Genomic DNA, 25,322 nt, shown 5'->3' with positions numbered 1-25,322 from the left:
CAGTGGCCAAGGCCTCTCTCTGAGATGACACCCCCTTGCCCAGAGCAACCATCAATTATTTTACGCATAACTCCAACCGTTTGGCCACAGTTTATTGGGTCAGAATGAGCACTTCAGTTTGCCCTGTATGAACTTCAGGAGCACTGAAATCCTTTAAATAGAAGAATGAAGCAACTGTCCAATGGGAGCAGAAATGTTAAAGCACAATTTTCAGGCACAGTTGCATCCTGGCCCTTGCATGTGGCAGCTGGATCCTTATGGTAAATCTCTCTTTCCTGCTTACATTTAGGCTGGGTGTGGTGGCTCACGCCTGTAATTCCAGCATTTTAGGAGGCCAAGGTGGGAGGAACACTTCAGGCCAGGAGTTTTGAGACCAGCTTAGGGAGTATAGTGAGACCTCCATCTCTATAAAAAAAATATATATATTAGCCAAGAGTGGTGGAGCAGGCCTGTAGTCCCAGCTATTCAGGAGGCCGAGGTGGGAGGATTGCCTGAATCTAGCAGTGGGAGGTTGCAGTGAGCCGAGATCACACCACTGCACTCCAGCCTGGGGGACAGAGTGAGACCCTGTCTCAAAAAAAAAAAAAAAAATTTACTGAATACCCCATTCTGAGGTTATGGTGATATCTATTCATACCTAGTTGGTGGTATTGTAAATTGTTATGTTTTCTGGGAAATATTTGATAACAGGTAGTTAGACTATTAAAAAATGTTCATACATGTATTTTAGTTGCACCACTTCTAGGAGTATGGGAAATTTCTCAGATTCACATACTTGAATGCTCATCTCAGTGTAATTTATAATACTAAAAAATCAGGAAAAGCTCAATTTTCCAATTTGGTGACTAGTTAACTATATCAGGGTATGTCCATATTTTGTAGTATTACACAAATATTAAAATGTTTTAGAAAAATATTTAATTGGGTAGGAAACTACTATGCTATGACATTAAGTAAAAAATCTGTATACAAAGTACTATACACATCATGACTTCAATATCAGGATTGACACATATATGTGGGTATAATGAATGAAAAAGTAGAAAATAAAGTTCCCAAATGTTAAAATAATGATTTTTGACTGGGAAAGCTAAACATGACTTTTATTTTTATGTTATTCCATATCTTCTAACTTTCCTACAATGATAATGTATACAATTAGAAAAATTCTGTTATTAAGTTACTCGTAAAATAATGTATTATTCTAGCATTATAGCAAGAGTTAATTTTCTTCTTTGTTGTGTGAAAAACTGAAAAATTCAAAACGATGTGTTTATTCCATGTCATGCTGTAGAACAAAATGTTTTTTCTTTATCTTTTCAATGTCAGGATAAAAAATCTATAACCAATAATATTAAACTATCAGTTGTATCAAAATTTAAATAAAAATATATTCATACTCATTCAAGGTAGTCTTATTTTAAAATAAATTAGCATCTATTTTAAGTAATGAAGATAAATACGTTGTAATAAAATTATTTTATTTTAAAGTAAATATAACTTTGCCAGATTTTAATCAATTAACAGCAGTTTAGAGATATAGATATACATATACATATATGTGTAGAATATATACTTTTTTAAAACAGGAAGGCATACTTTATGATATATAATCTTTTTACCACAAACTATTTACACTTCTCAGATATTAAATCAAACTAATATACTAGGAAGACACTACTACTTGGGACCAGTGCAGCACCTTTACAAGTAGTTTAACTTTTATATGTGACTTTAGTAACACCATTATACAAATAAGCCATCTTACGGGCATTGTTTTGGCAGTGTAAACCTACAAGACACAGGTTGAATTTCACAAAAAGATCTCAAACTTGACGACTACTGCTTAGCAAATCTTTGTACAAAATGTGCAGTACCAGGTGCAAGTGTGGCACAGTTGCTAATAGCTAAAAACAGGCACAAAAACTTTACTGCCCTTTGGAAATTGGACCGAACAATCTTGAACTCTCATCTCCTGTTGCTCCTCCAACGATTTAATATATTCTAAATACCTTTATGTGGAAATAAAAAATAACAGGACAAAAGCAGACTAGGGAGATTGCATTTCTGTCAGTAAAATTTCTCAAATCAACACATTCATCGAGTTTCTGACATTGTTCTTCGAGCAGCCATCATCTGTCTAATGCAAAATGTGGCTTTGCTTTGTCTTGTTGCAAAGGGAAAGAAAAGCTTTTGTTCAGAGCTTTAGAAAAGTTGGTTGAGTCCACATAATGCACTTTCTCCTTCAATTCTGAAAAGTAGCTAATGCTCATTTGGTAGTGAAGTGCTGCAGAGGAATGTTCTCTTGCTCCTTCTTTCACAAAATTACTTTATGGACAGGTTTCAAACATGTCACTCAACCTCAAAACACGGTGCAGGCTTCTTGGTGGATGAGCTTACATTATCTGAGGGGCGGTAGGAAAGCGTGCTCATTTTTGTTGAAAGGTTTGAGTGGGATTTGGCTTTTGGGGGAATATATTTTAGAAGCTGGAGAAAATATTTTTTAAATTTTTTCCCCAGAAAGCCATAAAAAAGAGGATTCAGGCAATTGTTGAAATAAGCTATACAAATGGTGATAGGCATGGCCGTGTCCACAATATCTGCAATTCTACAGTCACGTATGATGCCTAGTTGAATCAATACATCCAGAAAAGTGAATATTTGGTGGGGAATCCAGGAAAAGAAAAAGAAAAGCACAATTGCCATAATTATCTTAAAAATATCATCATTTCTTGGTTTGTTCTTCTGAATTTCATAAGCCTTCTTTAGGGCCTTCCAAATAAGAGTATAACTTGTAAGAATGATCAGAAAAGGAAACAGGAAACCCAGTATATTTTTGGTCAGGCCCAGCCCTATCGGGAGGGTTGAATTTTGGGACTCATAATGGAAAGCACAAACTGTAATATTGGTGTTCTCAATGAAAAATACATTTCGATGGATTATAGCTGGCAAACTGGCTAAGCCTGCCAGCAGCCAAATGATGATGCAGGTGACTTTGGCTACAAGCATTGTGCGTCGAAGGCGGGACTTCATTGGGTGAACAATAGCCAGGTATCGATCAATGCTGAGACACGTGAGTAGAAACACACTAGCGTACAGGTTGAAACTGACGCTGGCTGAAGCAATCTTACATAGGTAATTGCCAAAGGGCCAGCGGTATTCCATAGCTGTGTAGACAGCCCATAGTGGCAAAGTCAGTAAAAAGCATAAGTCAGCCAGTGCTAAATTCAAAAGAAAAACACTGGCCACAGTCTTCAGCTTCATATAAAAGTAAATGACTATCACCACCAAGCTGTTTCCAAATATTCCCACCACAAAGATGATACTGTATAAAGTAGGAATCATGACAAATATGTAATTATGCCTTCCAGCTTTGGGACAATCATCTTGGATTCTTTTAATACCATCTTCGGTAGAAGAGTTGAGAATCATTTTTATCTTTTGATCGCCTGGGTCGAATTTGTTGCAAACACTATATCAAATGCACCTGGGGAAAATAAAAATAAAATGGTAAAAAAAAAATTCTTGTTGTAAACAAACAAACATTCATTTCTCAGTCATAAATGTAGTAACTCAACTTTAGTCTTAGGAAAAAATACTGGATCATATTTCTTAAGGAAACACTGTGGACTGATAAAGCCTAAGAAAGCACATTTAAATTTTAGAACATAACTGCTTTTGTAGAAAATGGTAAGTATCATCCAGAGAAGTGAAATTGGGGTTCTGTGTGAATAAACCTATCTAGGTCATTTTCCTTTTTTTCTATAAGTAAATCTTGGTTTCCAAATTGATTAAAAACATAACCTAAATTTAGAAAATACTACTGAATTAAATTAGTTTTTCAGAAAGACTTGAAAGTTTTTCCTGAGGTAAGCAGGACCAATTCATTTATCATTAACCTCAGAAGTGTGACACATTCATATTCTTTAAACCATTTCTTTCCTCTCACAATCTTTACTTAGGTATAAAGATTATAAGTATTCTCCCTTAAGTGGTCAGAATAGCTGCCTTTAGGTGACTGAGAAATTGGTCACTGTGGCAACTGATTTAAGAGGCATAGGAGGTAGGGCTCGACTTTGAGGAATAGGATTTTTTTCCATGGTTTTCCAGGCTGCTGCAGTCAGTAACTACTTATTCTTTAACTTCCAATTCAGTCTAGCAAAAGTGCATGAATCTTCTAACCTTCATACCTGCCAGCCATTTCTGAAGTTAACTCTGTGGTTAACCATTTGTGTAACAAAGATGTCAAATGAATAGGTTTGGCCAGGATTATCAAGAAAGCATGTCTTTACTGAGGGCTTGGGAAAGCAGCAGGTTTTTTAGAATTCTGGGGAGAATCAGATGCTTAGCAATGAGCTGCACAAAGCCATGCAAATATTTGCTCTGATTTTCTACATAATCAACAGTCAAGCTATTCATTTATGTGATTTAGAAAATCAACACATTCTGCCCTGGATAAGAGTCCATTAGGAAGTCCCAGGAAGGAGGCTGAAGGTTCAGTGAGAGTGACATCACCGAATGTGGTACAGCCACACTCTGAGGTGAAGGTCAGCATTGGGCACAGGCCAGGACAGCTAGGTGGGCAGTGGTGCTGGGCACACAGATCCTATTGCTCTACCAGGAGCAGGTCCCCAGATGAACATGGCTGAGCATTCTCTTGTAACGTCATGCCCTGGGGAAAAAGAGGAGCAGAAATAAGACACCACTGCCATGCCAAGCATGGTTGTGCTTGGCATTCAGGAGAGCTGAACACATGTTCTTAGAGTAGTGTTCACTTTGGTGCAAAGGGATGCTGTGCAAGGGATACTACTCCAGTAGTCAACTTTTAAGAGATAACACATGTGAAGGAGTTCTTAAGTGGCCTCTTTGCCTTCCCTAAGTAAAGTTGTTCTCCCTATGTAAGTTTTTGGTTGCATGTCCTCATTATTGTTCCTTTTTGCATCCAGCTTATATAATGTACATCCTTTTCTTCTTTGACTCACCAGGACATTAGTATCCACAAACAGGGGTTATCTACCCTAAAGGTCACATCTTTGGTAAAGCCTTCCCAACTTTTTTGAGTACTTTGACATTTTGGATGTAGGTTTGACACTTTTTTTTTTTTTTTGAGACAGAGTCTCACTCTGTTGCCCAGGCTGGAGTGCAGTGGTACGATCTTGGCTCACTGCGATCTCTACCTCCTAGGTTCAAGTGATTCTCATGCCTCAGCTTCCGTAGTAGCTGGGACTACCAGTGTGTACCATCATGCCCAGCTAATTTTTTAATTTTTAGTAGAGATGGGGTTTTGCCATGTTGGCCAGGCTGCTCTTAAACTCCTGACTTCAGGTGATCCACCCGCCTTGGCCTCCCAAAATACTGGAATTACAGGTGTGAGCCACCGCACCCAGCCTTGATACTTTATTGTAATCACCTGTTGACATATCTGTCTTCTCCACTGGTCAGTTGCTTGTGGGGAGAGCCTGTTTAAAGTTTACTAGTGTTTACTTGTTTCCTTGTTTACTGGTGTAGGCTCTGGTACATTCCAGGAGGCAGATGATAAATGTCTCATGAATGAGTGACCGAATGGACAAATGAATGGGTGAGCAGCATAGAACTTACAGCTATGAAAATAGTGTATCAAGACTAATTTCTGTGAAATCACATGTTGCTCCTTGCAGAGTTTCACAGAGAATACTCAGTGTCAACTTGGGCCTCACCTTGGACAAAAAAACAGAAACAAAAACAAAATGAAATAAACAGGTAGAAAATTCCTTGGTGCTTTTGGAAACTTGTGGTTTAGAAAACAGAAGATGAAAAGAAGAAATAATGTAACAGAAACTAGCGCTAGGCTTTTAGGGAGGTATGACTAGTTCTTCCTCACCCAGAGGATTTCCCTATACCTTGTAGATTTTCCAGTTCATCTTATTATTGTTTCTGAACTTATGCCAACTTAGAAGTATAAATTCATTTATATAAACACATATTCTTTATTAAAAATTAATTAGTCATTTAAGGGTTATGGCTAGCAGTCATTTGTGCCTTAATGTGGATTAATTTACCTATTTACTATCCTTTAACCATCTAGTAGAGATCAGCTAGATTTTGCTTAGAAAAAGAATTAGTAATGTAAAGGTTAAGGAACCTCGAAGGTTGAAAAGGGCCTGGGTGAACTCCATAACTGAAAATGAGGGCAGAGGTAAATATTTGGTTCAGCTTGGGAATAAGGGCAGTAAAAAATAGAAGGGAGTACACTTTATGGTCTAGAATCCCTTGGGTGCCCTGAGCTGTGAGAACAGGGAGGAAAGTTTCTTCTCCTCCTTCTCTTTCCTCTTGACTCGACTTTGACAGCACACAACTCATGTGGGTTCCATTAATCCTATGTTTGGAGTGAGTAGAATTTTATTAACTAGTCTCAAACTATAGCATTCATAATACAATTTCTGTGGGAAAAAATCTGCCTTTGTGAGGATCAATTTATAAGCATAGTTTTGTACTCCAACTCCTGCACAAGCTATCAGCCATTTTTTCAGTTACCACTGATTCATATTGACTGGTATTTAATATATAAAAGGTAGCTTTGAACAGCTAGGGGATCATCCCTGGAAACTTCGGTGAGGTATTATTACCTTAATGAGAATTCACTTGAAAGAATCTGGACATAGCATGGAATATACCAATTAGAAGAACATTTTACATAAATGTATAATAACCAGGACTCCCTGCCCAATAAGGAAACAAATTTTTTCCTACTCGAGGGTGGAGGAAAAAGGGAGAAGAATTTTAGGCGATAGAAACAGTAGAAAGAGGCACAAGGAAGTAGCAATGCAAATAGCACATTTAGTGGGTATTCACCAACTTATCACATATTCAGTGAACATCTACTATGTGTGGGTGTCCAGGATGCAAGGGGAATAAAGTCACAGTTCTCCTCCTCTATACAGTTTGAGTCTAGCCAGGGGGACAGGAGCCTTAAAGGCAGTATTATCTTTAGTGGGTTGAATGTTATATCACATCAGAGGCATGTGGAATACTCTGTGTTTATCACTGACCCAGATTGGTGGGGAGTGTGGGGTTTGGGGGAAGGATGGTGAGAGGGCAGTGGGGGTGGGGAGAAGGATCAGGAGATGGCACCTGGAAACCAGCCAAGGTGGAGTAGAGATGGTGTCATCACTTGAACTTTCCCCTCCTTACTAATGCCTGCAGCATCATGTATGGGAAATAGCTCTCATAAATTAACAGATATTGCACAACGCTCTTGGGGGTGTGGGATCTGGATGTGCACTGGGCATTTCTAGATGGAAGGGTGACATAGGCCATTTCCCAGTCTGCACTTCTGCTACTGATAAGCTTCCCTAGAGAAATTTGTTTCTAAGGAAAGAAATAAAGATGGGACTTTTGTGATTGGCAGTTACTTTAGATTGATGATAAATGAGTGGGAAACAGTAGGGCTCTTTTTTCTTTGAAGCTGAACGGATGCTGGTTTGGTGAGAAGCCGAAGGAGAGAGAGATGTGATTGACTAGAAAAGCCAGATTTGTGAGATCTAGAAAGCAGCTATGTTTCAGTCACATCCTGCTGCTTTTCCCAGAAGAGTTATAGGTAGATAGAACCCTGATTAAAAACATAGGAGGATCCACCTCTTCCTAATTTTCCTATTTTTGGACTTACTATTCCTTTTATCCAAGCTCTGTGGCTTACATGAGTTCCATAGCACCATTTCCCCTTAGGGAAGGAAGATGAATTTGGGGTTGAAAGACTTGAAATGGAATCCTCCTTTGCCATGTACAAATCTGTGTGGCTCTGGGTAAGTCATCGAATTTCTCTGAACATGACCCTCAGTTTTTTTTCATCTGTAGGAAACATGAACAGTGATATTTATTGCACATGATCTTTGTAGGAATAAAGTGAGATAATGTGAAAGCACTTGGTATATCTTTCAAATAATGCTTAATGAATATGTTTTACTTGAATCTTTACTATTATTTTTTGAATGCAAGGCAAACATTGACTCAGAACAGCCATGGGTTAAGAAAGCATGAGAGTAAAGAAAAATGTTTATCATAGGTAAGTTCCTTCCATTGCCATTAAAAGTCTAAAAATTCCAGGCTGTTGTTCTTTTGAAGTATGAGTAAAAAATAATCTTAAGCAGCTGAATAAATTTGCCGTGAGTCAGGTGGGAACCTAAGTCTGTGGCAAACATAGGTGTTGGCTCATTGTGGCCAAACCCGTTTATTTTACAATTGCTTTTGTAAGAGTTACCTTATATCCTTTGACAGCTTTCCTGGTTCTTAAAGCATAAGAATGAAGATTTTCTTTCCTTTTTTTATTCTAGGAATGCTTTCCCAAGACTTTTGATTACAATATTAATACCTTCTTAAGCTTTTAGGCAAGCCAAAACCAATCTAATTAAATTGTTCATTACAAGCTCTTTTTAAAACTAGTTTGCAATCTAAAGAAAAAAAAAATTCCCCGTAGTTTCCTATGATAATAAAGAGAGAACTAAAAGACCAAGTAATTATATTTTGGAATAATCTTCTATCAAAGTATCTCTCTCAAGCATCAAAAAGAGTAGGCCAATGTTTGTAAGCCATTTGCTTATAGTGGACAGCTCAATAAACCATTCTGTTCAATAAACCGTTGTCTTTATTGTTCCTATTTTATAATTCAGACTTAGAAAGCAACTGTTTCTGCTCCTATGTTGCTTCCCCTGCCCCTCTCTGCCATGTAAGGCCACAGGAAATAACCGTTAGGTATTCACTTGTGAATTCATTGACTCATAGAAATTGGCACTAATATTTTTAGGGTTTTTACTCTTTTCTTTTTCAGATCTACTTGTTCTTATTTCTTAGCCCTCTGTTCCTATTTTACGAAATCTACTTCTTCTTTTATTTTCCTTAACATTTTGAATATCTGTCTGTTAAGAGCCCCTACCCAATTGCTTTACTATTTATAGTTCCTCAGGTATAAATTCTATTTATTGCACCTGTGGACACTGTTTCTTGATAATGGACTTCTGCTTAGGTTTTGTAATCTTTGACTGTGTTCATTTTTGGTGGGAATTAACTTGCTTGGGAAGACTGAGTGTCTGGATGATGGTAGCCTATGCAACTTCAGCTTGGGGGTACAGCACTCCCTTGATCTGGAAGAGTTTTTAATGCTCATTTCTGAGCTTAGTTTTCAACCTTATATAAATATTTGCAGATACTATATATTTGCAGTATTTAGTAGATTAGTATCTATACCACTCTCAAACTCTGTCTGGTCTTCAGAAGTTTTCTAGTCTTTCATCATGAATAGGCAGTGATTTTTCAGTCCCTGGCTTTAATCAGGAAACACAGCTTAAATTGCCTTCAGTACATGTGCCTAGTGGTCCTGACTTTCACACTGCCAAAGTCATTGGAACTTTATCTCAGCTGTGTATCTAGTGTTAGTCCTGATCTGGCCCAATGTGGTCTTCACTTTTATTCAGAGCTGTGATCTGGCATTTTGTATTTAAGGCAGGAAGGGCAGTTTCCATGCCTGCTTCATCCTTTTCATCTCTACTGAGGTTGCCCTACATGTTATTTGAAGGTGATAATTTCCAAATAAGTTGCTTAAACCTAATAGCTTTGGATTATAGTCATGGCTTTTGATGGAGCGTTTGAGCCTTTACAGGTTGTATTTGCCTCTATACCGGGAATCCTGGCAGCCACGAAGAGGGAAGCATGGCAGAACACCTGGCACCACGGGGCAAGAGACAAGTATTGCTTTTAAGTCAGATGCATGGGAGAAAGCCATGCTCTTGGTTGCTAATCCTAGCCTAACTTCATGTTAAATGATTTCTTTGGAGATGATTTTGTTCACCCCTGCAATTTCTGAGTGAATAGTTCTCTCATTGCAAAACATTTTATTAAAATTATTAATGTCATTCTAATTAAGTACTTAAGATCCAATCTCCTCAAACTTAATAAATGGCTCTCTGATATATGTACATGGTAAATAGTGGCTTCTGGCCATCTTCCCAAGTCAATATCATCCACTGTCATCTGACCTCACAAGAAATAAAAACAAGGCAAGCTGCTTTATTAATTCTGCATGCACCAATTGTGACTAACTGTGGTGACAGTGGTTAAATGTTCCATCATTTCCAACTAGCCCTCCCCTTGTTTCATCCAAAATAACTAAGAACCCAAAGAACCCAGTTTTATGAAAGGAAATTCAGAAACTTTATAATTTATATTAAAATTTATACTTAGGATATGAATTACAATGAAAGTAAAATGTTAATCCAACATTTTAGCTTCTTGGGAATTGTTTAAGACTACTGTCTAATAATGAAACTAAACTACAATTAAACTTCTCTCAACTCTAAAAGTTCCTACTTACTATAAATTAAACAACTCAGTTGTGATGAGCGTCCCAATCCCTCCCACCCACATCGCTATCCAAAGTTCTTAGCTGCTTTTGTTGTTTTTATTTTATTCCAAAAAGTAAAGAGAAACAGGTGCCAATGAAACATATATGATCAAGTCTAATTCACATGCTTTAAACATCTTCCTTCGACATGCTGGTGTTAGTATTAAATACTCTTATGTTAAATATGAAAGGCCGTGAATGGCTTTCCAGGGTGTCTGGAGAGAGGAGACTCCAGAGACTAGGAGAAAAGGAAAATAAAACCTAACTTGGAAGAAGGCCTGTGAGTAAATGAACCTCTGTCCTCTCACTCTTCTAAATTCTTCAGACTTATAGACTCATAGAATTTTCTCACAAGAATTATCGCCACATTTCAGTGGATTAGTATCTCAGCCATCATGGGGAGGAAACATCATTTTTAATAATACGGCTCTTGGAGACTACTCACAAGCTTTTCTTTTCAACAGAGACAAGGGCAGCACCAATGTAGGCTTAGTCAATAACAATTGCTTCATCCAACTTGTGAAAAAAACTACAGATTTTGTATTATGAAGCCACCTCACTTTTTTTCCTTGAAACTTTAATTCAGTAGCAGCAACTGTTTATCTCATTTCAAATTCCATTTTAAGGGGTGTGAGGAAAGTTATTGGGCAGGAAAAGAGGTACTAATTAATTTGCACCCTTAAGAAATTATGATAATATTAGAGAATTTATATGTATTATGAGTTTTATGTTAGGGTTACTGGCCACATGGCAATTCATTTTAGATTAAAGCTTTTAACATTATACAAGCCACATAACCATAAATTTTAAATGAAGCTAGAATATTTGATATACTGTACATGTTTTTCCAAATAGCTCAATATTCTGATTGCAGAGGAAATATTCTTTAATGATAGTCTGCAAATTGGTGGAAAATGTGGGAGCAGACTGAGGTTCTAATTTTAGCTTTCCCACTCACTAGCTGGGAGACCTTGAAGCAGTCATTTAGCTTCCCTGGACCCCTGTATCCTCAGGGAGTTGGTTATACTCTTAAAAAAATTTTCCGAAGCATGAACTTTTATAATCCTTCCATTGAACAGGTATGCATCGTTTGACGAGAAGGGCAAAATTGCTTGACAAGTAGAATAATAACAATTTCAAGAATTATAACAAGGCTGTTGATTAATGCTATCACATATTGTTAAATCAGCTATCTAAATATTTTTCATCCTACACTGATTTAATAATATTCTATATTATTAATACAAGAACTCTTTGTATTGAAACAACAAAGTGAAAAAATTTACTGTTTACTCAAGATGAATAAAGAAACTCAACATAAGATTATCATAGTCACAGGTTTTTTTCTTTCTTTTTAAAAAATTAACTATTACTCAAAGAAATATTTCCCAGGCACATTTGGATAGCTGGTTGTGGTCTTAGACTAATGAGGTCAATGTTATGAGTTTGGGCCCTATCTGGACTAGTTTGTTTCGTTCCATTTATGGCCAAAGGCTGTAAGCCTTTCAGACATCCCTTATGTTATTGACACTACCAGGTCAAAGAGTACAGTTTGGAACATGGTTGAAAATCAAAATTAAAAGCTTGCCATGAAGTTATAGAGTCAAGATTACATGGTCCTGTGAAGAGGGGGGCGCAATGTGATACTGTTAAAATAACATAGAAAATCAACCTATTCTCAGATTCTTTGTAAGAAAATACAACTTTTTAAAGTTTAGCAATTAGTTAATGTGGTCTAATTGCCCAGATAAAAACACAGAGGTGAGGGCAGAGTATTATAAGAGTACTTCAAGAGAAGGTTTCAACATTCTGAAGAGTTAAAGGGCCTCTGTTCTAAGAAAACTAAAGCTATAAGGGTCATGTTTATTTGATTTTATCACATAGTTTCCTTTTCTTCCATCATAGTTTTGTATGCATTATAGTTCTTTACTTTTTATTTATTTATTTATTAACATAAAAATGCTGTAAAAATTGAGGAATAGGAGAACAGCCTGGAAGAGAAAGCACTGGACTGCTGTCCTGGCAAAGAGTCTGCTCTGCCAGTAACCGGCAACACAATCTTACATGGGCAATTTAATCTTTCACTTTGTTTTCCTTTAAATATTACAAGATATTTAGAATGGGAATACCAACACCTGTTCTCACTTCTATTTCATGGACTGCTAAAAATAAAAAGTAAGTTCTTTGGAAGACATAAAAGCATTTTTAAAAATATAATTGTTCTATAATACAAGGGTAAGTAAAATGAATAAAGCTCAGACTTTCAAAATATTACTAAATTTTGTTATTCGGAAGTTCAGCAGAAATATTTTTCATTATTATAATAATGCTTTTAGTTTGAAGAATTATAACAAGGCACTTGATTAACCCTGAAAGAAAAGTAAAATAGTAGATATTGGATTGCTTCTACATTTAATACTTGTGGCAGCAAATGCTTGGGTACAAACTGACCCCTCAGGGCAAATCTGAACAATGTATACATTTTCTTTGGTCCTCAGAGTATTTACAGCTTTTGGGACTTGAATTTTCTGTAGTTCACTAATACACCCCTCTATTTTCTGGTTCTTTAGTTCAGTGCTGTCCAAAAGAAATAGAAAGTGAGACATATATAATTGTAATTTTTCTATTAAAAACGTTTGACCACTTTTTGATGGGGTTGTTTGTTTTTTTCTTGTAAATTTGTTGGAGTTCATTGTAGATTCTGGATATTAGCCCTTTGTCAGATGAGTAGGTTGCAAAAATTTTCTCCCATTTTGTAGGATGCCTGTTCACTCTGATGGTAGTTTCCTTTGCTGTGCAGAAGCTCTTTAGTTTACAGACACTTCTCAAAAGAAGACATTTATGCAGCCAAAAAAACACATGAAAAAATGCTCACCATCACTGGCCATCAGAGAAATGCAAATCACATCTCACACCAGTTAGAATGGCAATCATTAAAAAGTCAGGAAACAACAGGTGCTGGAGAGGATGTGGAGAAATAGGAACACTTTTACACTGTTGGTGGGACTGTAAACTAGTTCAACCCTTGTGGAAGTCAGTGTGGCGATTCCTCAGGGATCTAGAACTAGAAATTCCATTTGACCCAGCCATCCCATTACTGGGTATATACCCAAAGGACTATAAATCATGTTGCTATAAAGACACATGCACACGTATGTTTATTGCGGCATTATTCACAATAGCAAAGACTTGGAACCAACCCAAATGTCCAACAATGATAGACTGGATTAAGAAAATGTGGCGCATATACACCATGGAATACTATGCAGCCATAAAAAATGATGAGTTCATGTCCTTTGTAGGGACATGGATGAAACTGGAAGTCATCATTCTCAGTAAACTATCGCAAGAACAAAAAACCAAACACTGCATATTCTCACTCATAGGTGGGAATTGAACAATGAGAACACATGGACACAGGAAGGGGAACATCACACTTCGGGGACTGTTGTGGGGTGGGGGGAGGGGGGAAGGATAGCATTGGGAGATATACCTAATGCTAGATGACGAGTTGGTGGGTGCAGCGCACCAGCATGGCACATGTATACATATGTAACTAACCTGCACATTGTGCACATGTACCATAAAACCTAAAGTATTAAAAAAAAAAAAAAAAAAGTTTGACATGTAAAAAGGAACAGGTAAAATTAATTTTGATAAAATATTTAATCCAATATATCCAAACTATTGTCATTTCAACATGTAATCCATATAAAATTATTAAGATATTTTACATTTTTTGTACCATGTCTTCAAAACCCAGGGTATAATGTATGCTTCCAGGACACCTCAGTTACACTAGCCATATTTCAAGTGCTCATCACACTGGGGCTGGCAGCTGTACTGGAAGCACAGTGTAGGTGCTTTTACTCACAGAAGTCCCCTAGTTGGCCCCCCTAGCAATGGTTCTGAAAGTGTGGTCCCTGAAACAACAGCATCAGCATCACCCAGAAATTTGTTAGAGATGCAAATCTCTGGCCCCACCACAGACCTACTGAATCAGAAACTCTGTGGGTGGGGTTCAGCAAGCTGTGTTTAATGAGCCCTCCAGGTAATTCTGATACACACTAATATTTGAAAAGCACTGCCCTGTAGGCAACTTAATTTGCAACTCTGGCTTAAATGCTGATAATCCTGATTAACAGGCAAAACCAATCCAACAAACAACAAAAGTACCCTCCGCTAAAATGTTTTCATTTAACCTTTATGAAGCATCAAAACCTGCATATGAGAAACTTACTCATTAAACTGCATATTTCTATTACACATTCAGGACTGGCGTAAACTGTGCCCAGCAGGATGTCATCTAGTAAAATCCCCTTTGCAGGTGCTCACAGATATCTGAAATTCCTATAATTCAGGTAGGGTGGAATACCCACCTTCATACCTTCTCAGGGAGAACTAAGATCTACCTGAGAAGAAACACAATGGCTCAGGTGAGAACCAGAGTTAAGACAGTGGGAAGAGCATAGTGATGGGAGCCAAAAGTTCTGAATTAAGCACATGATTTACCTCCTATGAGCTGTGGAGCCTTTGGACTGTCACTTGACTTGTGATTCATTTTCTTCATCTGGAAAATGTTGATAATAATAATAATGTTCACGATGAGGATGATGAAGTAGCAAGCATGTGTCCAGTTTGGTGCAAAACATTGCTGGAAACACCGAATGAGATCATGGATCTGGAGGTGCCATGAGACCCTAGAGCTTTGGAACTTTTGTTGGTGTTATTAAGTTCACACTGTGGTGTAAATGACTAATTTAATTTTTTTTTTCCCTGAGAGCAAATTTGGGTAGAGAAATTGGGAAACTGCACGTGGTGCTAGAAGTGGAAGAAACTAAAGTACCAGTAAGGGGTGGAAAGACTCAGAGAGGGGAGGCTGAAAAGCACTGCTGAAAGGCTGCTTGGACCAGACTGTTTTGCCAGCTCTGAAAATTCCTTTTGAGTATTACATAATTTTTAAACATAAATTACAGTGATATTACATCACTGTAACAAAAATATTTAGACCATTCTATCTACTATTATCTACCACTCCATTTCTTTTCTATGTTAGGCTACTTGCGTTTTCTAATTAAATATCCTGTGATAAGAGACACCGATGCCAGGCCAATAAAAGGTAAACAACACTTTGCCAACTGAAAAATAAGATGAGCTACTGGTGACTGCTGCTTCCTGTGAAAACTTCATTAGCAATAAATGAGTTACCAGATGTCACACATCAGATTTGAAATTAAAATATATTCCCAGTAGTTGTGTGCTGTCTGAGAAGTTAAAAATGAACTCTTTCCAAGAGAATTGCATAAAATAATGCACCAGTTTTTGCCTTCTGATTGTTTGTTCCTCCTCTAAATGTAAAATAAAATGCACCTTCTGGGTTGTGAAGTGGAAATATAGCATTTCTGCATAGAAGGCTATGTAGGGAAGTGGCACATTACTCATATAGCAGTAACTCCTTAAGGACAGGAGAATTTTTTTAACATCCTGTGCCACACCAAGACCATCATCTCCTCTTGTTTTCAATTTTGCCATCGCAAGTTCTCCTTTGCTCACCTTCACGTTCAGCATGTGACTTCTGCTTTTATTACCAGCAACAAAACTGTTCAAGTCAGAAACTGTCAACGTTGACTCCACTCATCCTGAACACTGCTATAACAACCCTGTTAGTGCTTTTCTTTCTTCAGGAGATATTAAAACTCTCCTCTGGTTCTTTCAGCTAGCTAAGCTGAGGCTCTTCTTGTTCTCAGAGTTACAAGTCTCCAATCCAAAAGCAATTGTGGTTAGGGAAGGAACCCCACAGTAGGAAATAGAAGAATACAATTTCATTTGAGCCAGCAGAAATTTCAAATAAGCCAATGTGACAGAAATATCTGACACTCTCTAGTTTTTATAAACAAATAATTTTGGCTGAACTTCTTCAGCCCAGTTGCTTTGCAGTTTCAAAATTTTTGCGGTTACTGGTTCCAGCTGAAGATCATGGTCACTTGAAATCATTTGTTTATTTTTTTTCTCCTCAGTTAACTTTGGTTCTTATCTCCCACCAAATAGGTGAAGCTTATAAATCAAATTCGGAGGGTAAAAGTGAATTATCATTCTAAATCCACCTCTCGGAGAAATATTTATATGGAACTTCTCTATACGTAGAAATTCCCTGAAGCACCTAACAGTTTATTTCTGGATCATTAACTACTCATCAGATGCTGGGGATGTGGAAACTGCTGGCCTTTGGCTTTCACAAGGAAGATGGAGTGTTTTTGAGTGATTTCTATCAATGGGGAAAATGTCAATTCAATCTTTTCAGCTTCATAACTTTAGCACAAAATGACATACAAGTGTTTAAGTTTATTTAATGTGCCATTATTTTATACTTCTTTTTGTTTCTGCTGATTAACAGAAAGGACTTATAATAGTGGCTTAATATTAGCAATAGTAACACTGATCACTTATTATTCATTGGATGCTTACTATGTGCCAAGTGTTGCATTAATTGCTTTCATTTCTACAAGAGACCTATGAGGGAAGGCATCATTATTCCCATTGCTCAGGTTAAGAAACAGGAATAGAGAGCAGGTCCTTACATTTTTGACATTCTGTAAGTAATGTTTCAAGGCTCTATTATTATTATTTTTATTTTTTGGCGTGGTCATCTCTTTATACTCCAGTCTAGTGCCTCTCAATTAGACTGATTTTGTACTCCAGGGATATTTGGCAATGTCTGGAGACATTTTTGATTTTCCCAGTGTGGGAGAGGGAGGTGTGGGGGATATTACTAGCATCTAGCAGGCAGACTAGTGATACTGCTAACCATTTTACAATGCGTGGGACAGGCTCCCACACAAAAAAATTATCTAATCCAAAATGTCAATAGAGTTGCTACTGAAAAACCCTGCTCTGGTCCCTACTTTTTGTTTTAACTTTTGATAATTTATATCTCTCACCTTTTATGAAATAAATTAATTGTATACTGAATTTTATTGGAGGCTTTTGTTTTATGCATTATGTCGTCCCGGGAAAACTACAGATCCCTCACAAAAGATAAAATCCTTTTGGGTAACCAAAGTCTAAAGCTGTGTTGGGTGCTTAGTAGGAGCTCTCAAACAGGGAGTTTACTAAATATCTGCTGTGTTAGATCATTCTAGAAATTACCTTCTGTAAGCATTTTTAATAACTTCAGGATTCTGCACAGATAGAGCTGAAGAGGGAATTTGAGCTCAAATTCATCATTAGGGTTTCAAGAGATTGATGGCTATTGTCGTGGTCCCAAGGTCCGCACTGAAGGGAGGAAGCCACCTAGTCCGGAAGTCAAACCCTGCCCTCTTGTGGTATCGCTGCCATAGACACTTCGGGGAATCTGACAGGATCAGAGGACATAGATCTGTATCCTTCTGGTCTGAACTGACTGCAATATTTAAGTGTAAATTCAGTGGTGCATTCACATTAGGCCTTTTCTTCTTTGTGGAACAGTACATTAAATATAACATGTAATCAAGGCTTTCATTAGAAACCAAGTAGAGAGAAGAGAGAGGACAAACATACCATACCTAGTTACAAATGTTACTTTCTGGAAGTTTGACAATCACAGAGTTTCACTTACTTAGCTTGATTCTCTGTTACTTGCCTTCTCTAAAAAACTGCTTTTCTGACTAATAAAGGCATGGAGTAGTTTTTGTAGGCACGGAGAAACAATTCTGGGAAAAAGCTTTGTAAGGAGCAATATTAATAGACATCTATGCCCAAAATTTGATTCCTGTGGTATTTTCCCTACAAATTTCTTATAGGCTAGTTCAAGGAGAAAAGCATCATAAAGTTTGAAAGACCAGCTAAATCAGTGGAAATTATACTCTCCCCTTTCCCATTAAGAACTCTATTCTCTTACTATGAAAACACCACTGTTCTTTCTTATCTCAGAGTGCAGCCTTTTCTGTATACTGATGCCAAATGGGTAACATTTTAGTGAGACATTTGAAGTTGTGATATGCAACTCGGTGGGGGGACAAACAAGGTCATTTAAAAGGTCTCTTCATTGAGAACATCAGAGCTTCCAAAAGAGGCACACAGCCTTTCCTGGATAATTGGGGGTAAATGAAGAAAAAGCCCATAAAGTACAAAAATTAAAAAAACAGTCAGACGGAAACACTCAGAATTAAGAGTGAAAAGATACCATGAATGCTGATGCTGAATCTTAATACATAAAACCAAAGGCAATGAGTTAAAGAGCAATTTAACTTAAGAAGTTGATGATCATAAATCAGTTGACTGCAGGCCAGGCATGTTGGCTCACGCCTGTAATCTCAGCACTTTGGGAAGCCAAGGTGGGCGGACCACAAGGTCAGGAGCTCGAGACCAGCCTGGCCAGCATGGTGAAACTCCATCTCTACTAAAAATACAAAAATTAGCCAGGCATGGTGGCATGCACCTGTAATCCCATCTACTCGGGAGGCTGATGTAGGAGAATCGCTTGAACCCAGGAGGTGGAAGTTGCAGTGAGCTGAGATCACACCACTGCACTCCAGCCTGGGCAACAGAGTGAGACTCCGTCTAAAAAATAAAAAATATCAGTTGACTGAAGGATTTAGCAAGGGAAAAAAGAAACTTAGAACTAGAATTGGGAGATTCTTCTTTGCTTCTCTAGAAATTGAGATCTTGGACAAATCATTAAACCTTCATTGAACTTTGATCTGACAAACGGAAATGATATTAATACTATGAAGCCTCTACCTTGCCCTTGGAAGAGTGTTTTGAGATTATGAGCATAAAATAATTTTTTCAAAAGACAGTATATTATACCCATTCAGTATGAATACACCAGATACAATAAAAAACAAGTTTACTAAATAGCTGAAGTGCAAAGCTAATTTATAGACCAAGAGATATATATTTAGCACCTAGAATCTTAAAAAGGAACATTAATTTAATTAATGTTAGCAGAGTCTATTATCTGGCTGGCCTCATAGGAAACACCACCTTTGCAGTCTCACAGGTCAGGGAGAACCTGTCTCCGGCCGGGTGTGGTGGCTCACGCCTGTAATCCCAGCACTTTGGAAGGCTGAGGCAGGTGGATCACTTGAGGTCAAGAGTTTGAGACCAGCCTGGCCAACATGGTGAAACCCCGTCTCTAATAAAAATACAAAAATTAGCTGGGCATGGTGGCGGAGGCCTGTAATCCCAGCTACTTGGGAGGCTGAGGCAGGAGAATCGCTTGAACCTTCGAGGAGGCGAAGGTTGCAGTGAGCCAAGATCGTGCCACTGCACTCCAGCCTGGGCAACAGAATAAGACTTATACATATACTAAGTAAATTGCGTCATAAAATTTTACTTTACAGATGTAATTTGTTGCATTATTATATATGGCCAATAAATTGATTAGAATAAAGTTAGAAGCCCTAATAATACAATAATATATAATGATATAATTTGTTATTAATCCCATAAAGCAATTTAAAGAATTACTTTTGGGGGGTGAAAGAATAAACACATAAAGTACAGATGACTTTAAGTTAACTTTATGTTGGAGGAAGAAAACATATCACACTATAGACCTTTGGTTGGTGAATCAAACCTGAACTAATTAAATGACAGAAACTTCCTTCAAAATGCAGGATTCAGAGAGAAATTTTGTTGCCTACAGCTCCCCTAGTATTCACATAAGTCTCTTCTGTGAATTATCTGACTTAACATGTGGTAGTTGTTATTTTTTAATAGGATTTCATGAGTTCACTTTCTAATAATTATACAACACTGTATTATTCCTGGCAATAACACTTTTGGTATTACTTTATTACTATATAAAATAACGGAAAAACAAATTAGGCTAAATATTTTTTGTACTCAGAATAGAGCAGGCAGATTTGTGAAGTTCATTAGGACTTTGTGAGAATAACATAATATGCTAATAATTTTGGATATTTTGATATGAAAAAGATTCTAATTCAGAGAAAATATGTTTTTGGCATCAGTCTATTCCAGTAGCTATAGTTGTATAAATAAGTAAATGATTAGCTTAGAGCCATTCCCTAGATAAATTACATGGTTTCTTTATATCTTATCAGAAACTAGTATGTTCTCTTTACATAAAAAGTCATTCTGCAACTTATGGACTTTTGATTTAGGTTTGGTGGGTAGCTTTATCTCCTGTGAGTCAGGAAGTCACAAAAATGTCTGCTACAGAAAGAAATTTATGGGTCAAATTTATTGATTTTCTTCTTCAGAGAAATACAAGTATATGTATGCCCTTTGTACAGTAAACGTACACAATTACTATATTATCAAAGATGTTTTGGTTGTCAGGTTATCCAAGTCAAGTCTATTTTAACCTAAAATGTGGTTGAACTACTATTCTCTACAGTCTTTTGTTTTCCTTGTAAGTCAGAGATTCATAAGAGATTCCTTGTAAGTCAGAGATTCATAGCATTGTATTGTTGTTATGGTCCCTAGACATTATGCATTCCAGGGTTCACATATTCAAATACATATATAGGCTGGGAGAAATAGGTGAAGTGGACATGGTGGTGAATGGAGGGCCCTCCCCCTTTCTTGGAGGGGGGCCATGGGGTCACTTCTCAGCTATAGTCAATTGTGCCAATTGTAATGAGGTGGGGGAAAACAGCTAACTTTAAAATATAAACTTAAAATTTCAAATTCCATGTGAAAGATCCTATTTTAAAATGTTTTCAACTAATATATATATATTTTAAAACCCAACACTGTGAAACCTAACAGAACTCTTCTGCAGATTAGATTTAGTTAAAAAGGCTGCCAATTTGAAACTTAGGATCCAGGCCAACCATCTCATTTTAGAACTGAGACAAGACTCCAAGCCCCAGAAAGATGTTGCAGACCCTCATTCCAATGTTTTAACTAGACTGAAGACTTGAAGTATGTCTCTGTTTGTTAGACATTCCCCCTTCCATTCTACATTCAGCGATTCATGGCTGAATAGCTGGAGGTTACGGGAAAACACAGAGATGTGACGGGATGAGGCTACTGTGTACCCTTGATCTCACACAGCCAGCCTGCACGGTCTGCACTTCGTGAGATGTGCCTGACTCAGTCTGAGGAAGCTTTCAGAATGGCAGCCTGAGCTTCACCCCCACCCCTCATTGTTCTTGCTAGCAACTTATTTTTCCCTTTTCGTTTTTCTATCCTGTAAAGCATACCGTTACATCTCTTAGAGCTGGTGCTGCTCTGAAGTGCTCCAAAGTGATGTCTCTATGTGAGTGAATACAGCATAGAATCCACGATTTGGGTATTCTTATACTATTTTGACATTTACTCGACAAATATTATCTTGTGTTCAAAAGGTCATCAGTAGTGAAAGGGACTGAAGCTATTTCGTAGAGCCACACTCACTCAGTGGCCCTGGCTAGATGACTGGTGAGGAGTTTACATTTTAAAATATTTTAAATAAATACTGAAAATATTTATTTTTGAATAGTTCTTGTCAAGTGTTTCTGAAGTGAACTTTGCTACAAGTATGAAATTATCTGTACATTTATGTTTTAAGGCTACATTTGTATTTTTGATACTAATGTATTTCCTAAATACATTCACTGCAGATTTGGGAATACACACACACACAAAAAGTACAGGAAGAGAACACATTGCTACACTGACTGAGGGAGTTACACAGGATTAATCCTGGATGAATATGGAGTATTTCTGATTAATAGTAACACTTGGCTAGCACATTCATTGTTTGGGATTCTATCCCTAATAAAAGTTCCTGGACAAGCAAGTTGATTTTTCAGATTTATTGAAAAATAGTTTAATTCTCATGAGCATATTTCAAACTCTGTACAAGGACAACATGGACATGTATACTTTGGTTAATTGCTTGGTTGGCTGGAAGAACATAGTTCATGATTTCATACACAGCTCCTTGGATGTGAAGTGTTGGGAGATGCAAAAATGCTGACTTCCATATTAATTGTATTTCATGTGAAGAGATAACATTTCATGATTTTTAACTAGAGTTTTGGAGTGAGTCAGAAAACAGAGATGGAAAATGGTGGTCTGATGATGCAAACTCTCGTAACTGACTCAGAAGGTGCCATGCTGATGACTGCGGATGGCTTGATGGCTACCTCATGAGGGGGCTCAGTCTAGAGTGGAGTATCAGTGCATGAAGGGAGTGGAATCTGTTGCAGGCCAGCAGGGACCAGAGTGAGACGAGAAAGGGGCTACAGAGTGGCACCCTCCCGCCTCTTCTTAGAATGAAGGAGTTTTTCTGAGAGTTCAGCATTAAGAAAGGATTAAGCATGAAGTATTCAGCTGCTGGGAGGAAACTCAGCGTCCAGGGAAGAATGTTGTGGGGGATGTGAAACAAATGTAGTCTTAGCATCTGAAGTCCCAGTTTAAGTTTTCATCTCAGACATTGTAGTTTTCATCTCTAGAAGTTCAATTTCAGTCTTTTTTATATCTCCCATGTCTTTATTTAATATGTTCGAACTTCCATCAAGCATTTTGAACATGTGAAATAGTCACAATAACCATTTAATGTCATAGTGTAATAATCTTATCATCTGTGTCATTACTGACTGGGTCTGTTTCTATTCATTTTTTTTCTTTTTATGGGTTGTACTTTCCAGCTTCTTTGCATGCCTGGTGATTTTATAATGGATGCTAAACATTGTGAATTTTACTTTGTTGGATATTGGATGCTTTTGTATTCCTACAAAAATTCTCCAGTTGTTTTCTGAAAAGCAGTTGAGTTACTTGCAAATAATTTAATTCTTTTGAGTCTGACTTTTATGGTTTCTTAGGTGGGACCAGAGCAGCAATTAGTCTAGGGCTAAATTTTTCCCATTCCTGAGGCAAGAACCTACTGAGTATGCTACCTGATGCTCCATGAATTATGAGACTTTCCACTGTGGCTGGTGGAAATAGGAACTATTTTCTAGCTCTTGATGACCTCTGGGGCTTGTTCTCTCTAACACGTTTGGGTGATTATTTACCCACATGCACTGAAGCACAAGGGGTACCCTTTGCAGATCTCTGGGTTCTCTGTGCAGCTCTCAACTCTCTGGTACTCTGAACTCTAGCCTCCTTGGCCTCTCTGGACTCCCAGCTCCATGTCCTTAACTCAGGGAGGACCCCGAGTTCCGCCTGGGTGTACCATCCCTGTGTCATGCCTGCAAACTTCCTCCAGGCAGTGGGCTGGGAAAATCCCAGGTCATTTGTTTCCTATCCTCCAGGGATCACTGCCCTTTGTTATCTGATGTCCACTCTCTTGAAAACCATTGTTTCATATGTATGTCCAGTTTTAAAAATTGTTTTAGGTGGGGAGGTAAATCTAGTCCCTGTTATTCCATCTTGGCTGGAAGCAGAAGTCTCTGGGTTTGAGTTTTGCTCCTACATCTTACATGCTACTTGATTTTGGAAGAACTACTCAGCCTCATCCTCCTCTTTGCCCATTTATGAAGTGGGGATAACACTGCAATGATTAATCGATGGAGTCATATAGGGGAAAACATGTTATAGTCTAGATGATTAGGCAAAGGAACACTCATACACTGAGAGTGGGCTTTTACCAAAAGGACTGGAGCTGAATGAACCTTTTCTCTCCTGAGCAAGATCACCTGAGCCCTTTTTTCTTGACCACACAAGGATAACTACCTTCTTTGTTGCCCTCTAGCCAATTAATGACCTTGCCCTTTTACCTTTCTGAACCTGCTGGTGAAGACCTTATAGGACAAACAGACAACTCACCTCCTCCCAGAACCCATGGGGGAAAAACAAGCTTATCTGAAATGTTTTGCCAAAGCTATACCTACACAGGATTGTAGCACCACCAACAAATTCTGTGTGATTTGTAGCAATAAAAATCTCATTTGTTCTTATTTACACCTTAATTTAAAATAATCATTTTCACTAAACTGTGAAGTAGAATGAATAAAACTATTAATTGAGAACATCTGCCCACAATTATAAATATATGGAATTCACTTAGTTATAATCAGTACATTAACATTTGAAAAGAAAAATTTTTTTAATGCAAAGATATCTTTCTTCTGACATATTAAAATTCCAACATACTAAAGTAGTAACGTGAGTAAAAAAAATAATAAAATCCTATGGCTTTTTTATTGCATGTTTATTTAGGCCAAACCAGTATGAGGCAGCTAGATTAATTACTTTTATACTATTAAGTACTGTACATAGTTAATTATTTCATCTAAGTTGTGTCTGAGCCAAACCTGTGAATTACTATTCATGCAGGGCAATGATGATAATTTATGTACTCCCTCTATGCTACAGCTTGTTAACATATTATTTTTGATTTGAAACTAGATGTTAAAAGTTTGCAAGAGGCTTTTAGACTACCCCATGACATAAGTTCTAAAATTATGGATTTGAAAAATAAGGTCGACAACATGCTATGATAAGAAGTTATTTAGATGATGGAATTTTAATAGATTTGGTATGAAAAAATACATTCTCCCATGTTTTCCTCTGATCTGTTGACACTTATGCTTTGAACCTCTGTGTGTGTGTGTGTGTGTGTGTGTGTGTGAGGTTCTGCTTGATTTTATGAGGTGGTTGTTTTTTGGGTCCTTAGCTTCCTACACATCTACCACACGCACAAAACCTGTTTTCACCCACTCTCCCAATATGGCTAATCAGATATTTAATTGTAGCTACAAGTGCCCAATAGCTTCAAGTGGTTAGAGAGATGCTCACAACTATCATGAACTTTTCAAGATAAAGAGATGACACTGAATCTATTTTAAAATGTGAGATCAACTTCTCAAAACTTCAATAACAGATTCCCAGAGATACTTGTACATAGTGAAGTGAAAGAGAACTTTAAATGTTTTACAGATCCAAATATTAAAAATTTAATAGATGTCATTAAAGTAAAAGGGCAAACAAAGAAGAAATGAGTAAAAACAAAAAATGTAACTAAAAAATAAAGAGAGCTGTCCTGGAGCCGGCTTGCCGCTCCGGGTGG

General features: G+C 37.4%; 1 protein-coding gene across 4 annotated transcripts in view; it reads right to left on the bottom strand.

Moving 5' to 3' along the window:
• Positions 1 to 1,460: 1,460 nt before the first annotated feature.
• AGTR1 (angiotensin II receptor type 1) overlaps positions 1,461 to 25,322 on the bottom strand; it is a 45,861-nt gene continuing 21,999 nt past the window's right edge. For 2 of the 4 annotated variants that reach the window (XM_002814156.4, XM_002814157.4), the window contains one exon: positions 1,461 to 3,487. In XM_002814156.4, the coding sequence (XP_002814202.1) occupies positions 2,353 to 3,432 (1,080 nt within the window). In that variant the 5' untranslated portion in view covers positions 3,433 to 3,487 and the 3' untranslated portion in view covers positions 1,461 to 2,352. Of the gene's footprint in view, positions 3,488 to 5,598; positions 5,749 to 7,645; positions 7,828 to 25,322 lie in introns of those variants that run through there. The other 2 variants (XM_063722264.1, XM_024244238.3) reach the window with 2 other exon arrangements.

Source organism: Pongo abelii, chromosome 2 (assembly GCF_028885655.2).
Source record: "Pongo abelii isolate AG06213 chromosome 2, NHGRI_mPonAbe1-v2.0_pri, whole genome shotgun sequence".
NCBI lineage: Eukaryota > Metazoa > Chordata > Mammalia > Primates > Hominidae > Pongo > Pongo abelii.
The sequence above is the reverse complement of the archived record's forward strand: the minus strand, read 5'-3'. Positions and strand labels throughout refer to the sequence as shown.